The sequence below is a fragment of the Cucurbita moschata genome, unplaced genomic scaffold (assembly GCF_002738365.1).
Source record: "Cucurbita moschata cultivar Rifu unplaced genomic scaffold, Cmos_1.0 Cmo_Scf00006, whole genome shotgun sequence".
Taxonomy (NCBI): domain Eukaryota; kingdom Viridiplantae; phylum Streptophyta; class Magnoliopsida; order Cucurbitales; family Cucurbitaceae; genus Cucurbita; species Cucurbita moschata.
In genome coordinates this window covers 3,097,043-3,106,046 of record NW_019268522.1, presented here as the reverse complement: position 1 = coordinate 3,106,046, position 9,004 = coordinate 3,097,043, and the positions used below count along the sequence as shown (strand labels likewise).

General features: G+C 41.5%; 1 protein-coding gene across 1 annotated transcript; it reads left to right on the top strand.

The window, feature by feature from the left end:
- Positions 1-47: 47 nt before the first annotated feature.
- LOC111444052 (auxin response factor 19-like) lies at positions 48-8,866 on the top strand. Its single transcript, XM_023081976.1, has 14 exons — positions 48-751; positions 1,440-1,558; positions 1,961-2,059; positions 2,151-2,207; positions 3,400-3,555; positions 3,642-3,726; positions 3,840-3,930; positions 4,012-4,176; positions 4,262-4,384; positions 5,169-5,244; positions 5,341-5,479; positions 5,579-7,308; positions 7,384-7,574; positions 8,226-8,866. Exons 1-14 carry the CDS (start codon positions 694-696, stop codon positions 8,359-8,361), a joined length of 3,225 nt encoding a protein of 1,074 aa, XP_022937744.1. The 5' UTR covers positions 48-693; the 3' UTR covers positions 8,362-8,866.
- The last annotated feature ends 138 nt before the right edge of the window (positions 8,867-9,004 follow it).

Sequence of the window (9,004 nt, the reverse complement as noted above, 5' to 3'; positions counted from 1 at the left end):
AAAAAAAAAAAAAAAAAAAAAAAAAGGAGATTGCCATTTTCAAGGACCCAGAAGGAAAGCAAGCTGAAGAATAGAGACATAAACAAAGAAAAAAAGCAGTTGAGAGAGAAAGTGTTGATTTAATTTGGAGGAGAGAGAAAAGGAAAAAGGGTGTTTTTTGCTCTCTCTCTCTCTCTCTCTGGTTTGACATTGGGAAGGAGAAAGAAAGCTCTGTGGTGTTTCATTGTAGGGGAAGATAGGGAACACTGCTTCAGCATTTGGTCTCTCTGTTACTCAGCACATACCATAACCAAATCCTTCCTTTTCTTCTTTGTCTCCTCTTTGTTTTTTTTCAGATTTCATTTTCCGGCTACTTCGCCGGAATCCATTGCCGGAGAGTTTTACTGTTCTTGACCTGTTTCTGTGAAAATTTGAGGCACTTTCCTCTTTCTTTTGTTTCTCTTTGGGCTTTGTGTTTTGGTGTTTTTTTCGGGAGCTGATCCGGTTGGTTGCAGTGTGTGTGTGTGATTAAAGCTGACTTTCTCCGCAACTTTTTGGTTCTTCGATCTGTTGTGTTTTTCTTTACGCTACTGGAGATTTCCTTTTCGTTGGAGAATATGAACCAGTGAGATTTTGAGGTTTGGTTTTGGTTTTTTGTTTTTTTTTTTTACAACTATTCAATCGCTTGAGGAGCCCTAAGTACGGCGGAGAACAATGAAGACGCCGGCGAACGGTGTCGCCTCCTCCGCCGCCGCGCCTAATTCCTGCGAAGGTACTCTCTCTATCTCTATCTCTATCTCTCTCAAACAAACAAAATCACACAGTGAAATTCGTAAATCCTAATCTTCCTCCTCCGTTCAATTTCGAGGTTAATCTCTTCGATTTCAGAGCGATTATGAGCTTTTTCCGTTTCCATAACTTCCGTAAGTTCATTTTTCAATTGAACTCTCGGAAACTTGCTCGTTACGAACCTGAGAGATTTTGATTTTTTTTTCCCTAATCCTTCAAGAAGTTCCGTAAATTGTTCATCGAGCTTAATTTCAGTCGAACTCTCGCCAAAATTACTCGATACAGTTCGTATAATCAGAGATTGGCATTTTATTTTTCGAAACCTTCCTGAACTCGAACTTAATTTAGATCGAAGTCTAAAGAAATTTACTCGTTACAGTCCGAAAATCCATAGAGATCAGCGATTTCTCTTCAGAAACCTTCAAGAACTGCCCTAGATCCTCTCTCCACCTTAATTCCAATCAAACTCTAACAAATCTACAAACTACAATTCTAGAAACGATTAAACCACCAATTTCTTACGAAATCCTCCAAAAACCTCAACAATTCCATTAATTCCCCCTCGTTTTTCCCTAGAACAAACAGAATAACTAAAAAAACCAAAATAATCGATTCTGTATCTGACATACCGTAAAACAGTGAATGCGCGACTGACAGATGGTGAATTGCAGGTGGATTGGAGAAGAAGATCATAAATCCGGAGTTATGGCAAGCGTGCGCCGGTCCACTGGTGAACCTACCGCCGGCCGGTTACCACGTAGTGTATTTCCCTCAGGGCCACAGCGAACAGGTCGGCCGCTGCGGCGGCGCCGCCTCTCTCTTTTCCCCCTTTTTCTTTCACACTCCGCCATTATTTTGCTATTATGCGCTGTTTTTGTATGTTACTTTTATTACTTTTTTTTTTTAAATTTAAAATTTTATTATTTATTATTATTATCCTTCTTTAACCATTGGAATTTTTAACTTCAATTTTACACATGGGATTAATTAATGCCCCATGTCCTTCCTTAGCTTCATTTATTAAAATTATTTTTGTCTTTTTTTTTCCTAGTTCTATTTTTAAAAATTATTTTTCTTTTATATTAAAAAAATATTTTTTAGCTTAATTTTTTTTTATTTAAATATTTCTATATTTTACATTAATTTGTTGAGTAAATATTTGGCAACTAATTGGTGAAATTTGTAATTTCAGGTTGCAGCATCTTTGAAGAAAGATGTGGATGCTCAAATCCCAAACTATCCTAATCTTCCTTCTAAGTTACTATGTCTGCTTCATAATGTAACATTACATGTATGGATGCAGCCACTGTCTTGGTTTCTGGTGCATTTAAATTTGTGGGTTTGTTTCTGTTTTGTTGAACTTTGTTCTTTGATGTTTGTAGGCTGACCCTGAAACTGATGAAGTATATGCTCAAATGACACTACAACCAGTTCCTTCTGTAAGCACCTAACTCTGTTTTCTTGCAAGATTTTCATTCTGTCAATTTTCATGTTTTTGATGGCTTCATGGGGTTGCTCTGTTGGTGAGGGTTAGGTCCCGAGTTCGAACCTTTGCTACTAGAGATCGAGGGCGAGCATGTCGCCGTAAGGATTAGTGGGGTGGAGCGTTTGATACTTTCGTTATCTACAAACAGGGAGAAAGTACATAATGTTTAGAATCGTCATGGGTTGGCCTAGTGGTCGATAAAGGTCAGGACCGGGAGAGAATGGAGTCAAGTCATAGTTACCCACCCTCCTACCTCCTACCTTGAATTTAATGCCCTGAATTTAATGCCCTATGAGTTGCCAGGCAACAAAATATGGTAGTGTGAGATCCCACATTCGTTTGGGAGGTTGGGAGGAGAACGAAGCATTCTTTGTAAAGGTGTGAAAATCTCTCCTTAGCAGATGCGTTTTAAAAACCTTGAGAGGAAGCCTGAAAGAGAGAGCCCCTAGTGGTGAGCTTGGGCCGTTACAAATAGTATCAGAGCCAGGGCTTGGGCCGTCACAAATGGTATTAAAGTTGAACACTAGATGATGTGCCAGTGAGGAGGTTGAGCCCCGAAGGGGGTGAGACAATGTTCTAGCAAGGACACTGGGTCTTGAAGTGGGGTGGATTAGGGGCCCCACATAGGTTGGGGAGGAGAACGAAGGGGGTGAGGTAGTGTGCTAGCAAAGACGTTAGGTCTCGAAGGGGGTGGATTGGGGGGTCTCACATAAGTTGGGGAGAAGAACGAAGGGGGTGAGACAGTGTGCTAGCAAAGACGTTGGCCTCAAAGGGGGTGGATTGGGGGGTCTCACATAAGTTGGGGAGGAGGACGAAGGGGGTGAGGCAGTGTGCTAGCAAGGACGCTGGGCCACAAAGTGGGTGGATTTGAGGAGTCCCACATAGGTTGGGGAGGAGAACGAAGCATTCTTTATAAGGATGTGTAACTCTCTCCCTAGCAGACGTGTTTTAAAAACCTTGAGGGGGAGCCTAAAGAGGACAATATTTGCTAGCGGTGGACTTGAACTGTTATAGGTAGGCACAAATAATCGAGGTATGCACAAATAGGCTTCGACATTCACGGATATGAAGTAAAAGCAAAAAAAAGAAGTAAATAGTACTGAGTTGGTAATATAAACTCACTTTCTTGACGTCTTACTTTGCAGTTTGACAAGGATGCATTGTTGAGATCTGATCTAGCTCTCAAGTCTAATAAGCCTCAACCAGAGTTCTTCTGTAAAACATTGACTGCAAGTGACACAAGCACTCATGGGGGGTTCTCCGTGCCACGCCGTGCTGCTGACAAGATCTTCCCCCCTCTTGTGAGCATTTTTGCTTACTTTTGCCATGTTTTTTAACTTCTCTTATGTCAATTTCAAAGTGTAATGCTGTTCTATGTCCTTGCTAGGATTTCTCAATGCAACCACCTGCACAAGAGCTTGTTGCTAAGGATCTACATGATACTGTATGGACTTTCCGTCACATATATCGAGGTACATAACGTCGGCTAATCATTTCGAAGCATGTGTTCGAGCTCATATCTTGTATGGAAACATCCTCGAATCGTTCTCTAAGCATTGGTTTGCCTCCTTTTTCGTCATTACAGGTCAACCGAAACGACATTTGCTGACAACTGGATGGAGCTTATTTGTTAGTGGCAAGAGACTTCTAGCTGGTGATTCAGTTTTGTTCATAAGGTGATGACATGTCTTGGTGTTACTTGTCGGAAAAAAGTCCATGTCTATGATCATTAACTTACATAGTTTGGTCTTGAACAGAGATGAAAAACAACAGCTTCTATTGGGCATTAGGCGAGCGAATAGGCAACCGACAACCTTGTCATCATCGGTTTTGTCGAGTGATAGTATGCACATTGGTATTCTTGCAGCTGCCGCCCATGCTGCTGCAAACAACAGCCCTTTTACTGTCTTTTACAACCCAAGGTTTGTGTCAGTTGCATCTTTTATTGGTGTTTCCTTATGAATTTAAGTATTTTGAGTATTCAAATGCACTTTCCTTGTAATGCAGGGCAAGTCCTTCAGAATTTGTCATTCCTCTAGCCAAATACTACAAGGCGGTGTCTGCGAACCAAATATCGCTCGGTATGCGCTTCCGAATGATGTTCGAGACTGAAGAGTCTGGAACGAGAAGGTAGATGTAATGGATTTTCCGGTTTTAGATGAAATAATATACCGAAAAAAATAATAAACAAACTTATTGAGATGATGAATGTAACAGCTGAAACCCACCGCTAGCTGATATTGTTCTCTTTGGGTTTTTTCTTTCGAGCTTTCTCTCAAGATTTTAAAACGCGTCTGCTAGGGAGAGGTTTTCACTCTTATAAAGAATGCTTTGTTACCCTCTCCAACCGATGTGAGATCTCACAATCCACCCCCTTTGAGGCTCAGCGTCCTCGCTGGTACTTGTATCCTTCTCCAATCGACGTGGGACCCCTTGGTGGCCCAGCGTCCTTGATGACACACTGCCTGGTGTCTACCTCCTTCGGTGTTCAGCCTCCTCATTGGTACATCGCACGGTGTCTGGCTCTAATTCCATTTGTAACAATCCAAGCTCACCGCTAGTAGATATTGTCCTTTTTGGGCTTTCCCTTTCGAGCTTCCCAAATGCGTCTACTAGGGAGAGGTTTCACACCTTTATAAAGAATAGAATATTTCGTTCCCCTCTCCAACCGATGTGGGATCTCACAATGAAAAATAACGGCAACATTGATGATATACACTGATTTGTATCTGTTTGTGATCATTTGCCAAAAAACTAAAGAACTGTGAAATAAAATTTTCTTCATGAATCAAGAAATGTTTTTGCTTTTAATTGCATCCAAAGCAGAAGTGGATTTATGTTATAGGCTCAATACTCCTCTTTGGATTATCATAATATGTTTCAGTTCTTGCATTGAAAATCATCTTCTCTGCAGGTATATGGGCACTATCACAGGTATAAGTGATCTTGATCCTGTCAGATGGAAGGGCTCACAATGGCGTAATCTACAGGTTTGATATCCACTTTGTTCCCCATCTTTGCATCCTTGAAAAATGATTACCTACACAGTTTGGGGCATTTCTAATGCATAGTGTATCCTTGATTAGGTCGGGTGGGACGAGTCGACAGGAGGAGAACGACGAAACCGAGTCTCAATATGGGAGATCGAACCGGTTATTGCTCCCTTTTTCATTTGCCCACCTCCTTTCTTTAGATCGAAACGTCCGAGACAACCAGGAATGCCAGGTACATTACTTAGTACATCATTACAAATCTGTTTAGAAGGGATATTAGTGCTCTTCATGAACTAGATGATCCATATCTGACCCATATTTTCACTTGCAGATGATGAGTCCTCTGATTTGGATAGCATATTTAAAAGAACAATGTTTGGTGATGATTTCTGCATGAAAGATCCGCAGGGATATCCCGGCCTAAACTTAGTTCAATGGATGAATATGCAAAACCCTTCACTCTCTAATATGCAGCCAAATTATATGCATTCATTTTCTGGATCTATGCTTCCGAACCTCGGCGGAGTCGATATTTCTCGACAACTTGGCATGTCGAATGCACAAAATCCTCAATCGAATAACATACAGTTCAATGCACAAAGGCTACTTCCTCAAGCTCAACAGTTAGATCAGCTACCTAAGATACCGTCGACTATGAACTCAATGGCATCTGTCGTGCAGCCACCGCAACAGTTCGATGATATCTCTCGACAGACACGGCAGAATGTCGTCTCAAGCCAGATTCAGTCTCAGATAATGCAGCAGCCTCATGGTAATGGGATCTTACAGCAGCAAACCTCTTTGCAAAACCAGCAGCTTCAAAGAAGCCTCCCTCAGAACATGCTAATGCAGCAGCATCAGCAAATTTTGGGGCAGAATCAACAGCAGAATATGAACCAACCACCGATCCCGGATCTGTCGAATCATCCGTTGCAAATGTCTGATAATCAGATTCAAATGCAGATGTTGCAAAAGTTTCAGCAACAGCAGCAATCACTTTTGGCTCAGCAGTCTGTTCTTCAGCCTGCTCAACTTGCCCAACTCCCGGAACAGCAGAGCTTTTCGATATCCATGTCGACTAACCAAACGATCGATGTACCTCACTCTGCCCCAGCTGCAGGCCCTCCTCCATCAGCACAGCAGGCACCAAAGAGCCATAGCTCAAATCAGCATTTGCAGCCAAAATTTCCACAGTTACAGCAACAGCCTCATGATATGTCTAGGCCAATGGGACATAACAATCAGTTCTCTGCAGCTACTAGTAGCGCAATAACAGGAGCAGCAGGGGCAGGTCAATCAGGAATCACTGATGACATACCATCATGCTCCACATCTCCTTCCACAAACAACTGTCCAAGTTTGGTTCAACCTGTAACGAACGGACGCTTACATCGAACCACCGGATTAGTCGACGATGTTGCTCAATCTGCTGCTACAATATTCAGTACCAACACCTTGGATAGCATATCACCAAATGCCAACTTGGTTAAAAACATACCACACAAGGCTGCTGTTAAACCTTCACTGAATATCTCCAAGAATCAAAGCCATGGAGTTTTGACACAACAGACCTTCTTGACCGGTGCTGTTCCACAGACAGAGTTCTTGGACACGTCGTCGTCGACAACGTCGGCTTGTCTTTCTCAGAATGATGCTCAGCTGCAGCAGAATAACATAATGTCTTTCAACTCACAGCCTATGTTGTTTAGAGATGGTTCACAGGATTTGGAGCCACCAACGGATCTTCATAACATTCCTTATGGGACTAATGTTGATGGACAATTGGTAGCACATTTAAATTCAGATCCTTTGATGAACAAAGGCATTGGAGGGTTGGGGAAAGATTTCTCCAATAATTTCTCTTCTGGAGACATGCTTGCCACATATGACGCACAGAAAGATCCTCAACAGGAAATCTCTTCTTCTATAGTTTCACAATCATTTGGTATTCCAGACATGACATTCAACTCCATGGATTCAACTATAAACGACAGTTCCTTCTTAAATAGAAACCAATGGGCCCCTCCGCCTCCTTTTCAACGTATGCGAACCTTTACCAAGGTACATATAAAATGCCGATGTCATTTCCTTTTTGATTCTCCATGTTGTCTAACTTGTTTGTTTTGATCATTGAAGGTGTACAAACGTGGAGCTGTTGGGAGATCTATTGATATTACTCGCTACTCGGGCTACGATGAGCTTAAACAAGATCTCGCCCGTCGGTTCGGTATCGAGGGGCAATTGGAGGACAGGCAAAAGATAGGCTGGAAACTTGTTTATGTGGATCATGAAAACGATGTTTTGCTTGTAGGCGACGACCCTTGGGAGTAAGTCTTTTATTTGCATCTTTCGTTACAAACGTCTCTGTAATAGCCCAAGCCCACCGCTAGTAGATATTGTCATATTTGGGTTTTCCCTTTCGGACTTCACCTCAAGGTTTTTAAAACGCGTCTGCTGGGAAGAGATTTTCACACCCTTATAAAAAATATTTCGTTCTTCTTCTTGACCTACGTGGGATCTCACATTAGTGCTAGCTACTTGCTTATAGCTCCTAAAGAGTCATCTCATGAACAAATAGAATGAGGAAATCTGTAACAGCCCAAGTCTACCGTAGTAGATATTGTCCTCTTTAACCTTTCTCTTTCGGTCTTCCTCTCAAGATTTTAAAACGCATCTACTAGAGAGAAATTTCCATACCCTTATAAAAAATGTCTCGTTCTCCTCCCCAATCGATGTGGGATCTCACCGTCTGTATTTCATAGTGTTAGGAATCACGACTCTCCACAATGATATAATACTGTCCACTTTGAGTATAAGCTCTCGTGACTTTGCTTTTGGTTTCTCCAAAAGGCCTCATACCAATAGAGACATATTCCTTACTTATAAACTCATAATCATCCCCTTAATTACCCAATGTTAGACTCCCTCCGAACTTATTCTTACAAGCTCGTAATCATTATCCTTGTTCAAACTTTCAGGGACTTTGTGAACTGTGTACGAAGCATCAAGATCCTCTCCCCACAAGAAGTCCAACAAATGAGCTTGGATGGAGATTTTGGCAACGGTGTCCTACCTAACCAAGCCTGCAGTAGCTCAGATGGTGGAAACGCTTAAACACACAGCCTAAACGCTGACATTCCCTTCTATTGGTAACTGATTCTTATAACTCTTAGCTCAAAGTTCATCACTACGGCTACGATTTCCTGTTAGCAATGGAGGAGATATTATAGGCAACCAACACTCACTCAGCAATAGCTTAGTCATTGTCTGGTTAAATTTTCTTGAAACTCTTAGCCTAAGACAACTTTAGAAGCATAGTTGAGTAGAAGTTGAAGTGGAGAGAGAAGTGAAGGTTCATCTGGGTCGGAGTTGTCTTGTCATGGAAGGTGGTATATTATTCACCGATGTGATATTATATAGTTTATGATAGCGTTGCCATTGTTGTAACAAGAGCTGATCTTGTTTGCCACGCCGTAATGTTGTTGTATTATTGTGATGTAGTTTAGCTAGCAAAAGTATGAATCTTTGTATCCTTAGATTTTGCATGTAAATTAGAAAAGATGTGCAGGTTTTCTTTCCTAGTCTAATGAGAAATGGCTTATATGCAATTTTTTTTCTACGAGGATCATGTCTTAGCTTCGATCATTTGATTCGTTTTAAGAGGTCTAATTTTATGAGATCCCACGTCGGTTGGAGAGGGAAGTGATGCATTCTTTATAGAAGTGTAGAAACGTCTCTCTAATAGATGCATTTTAGA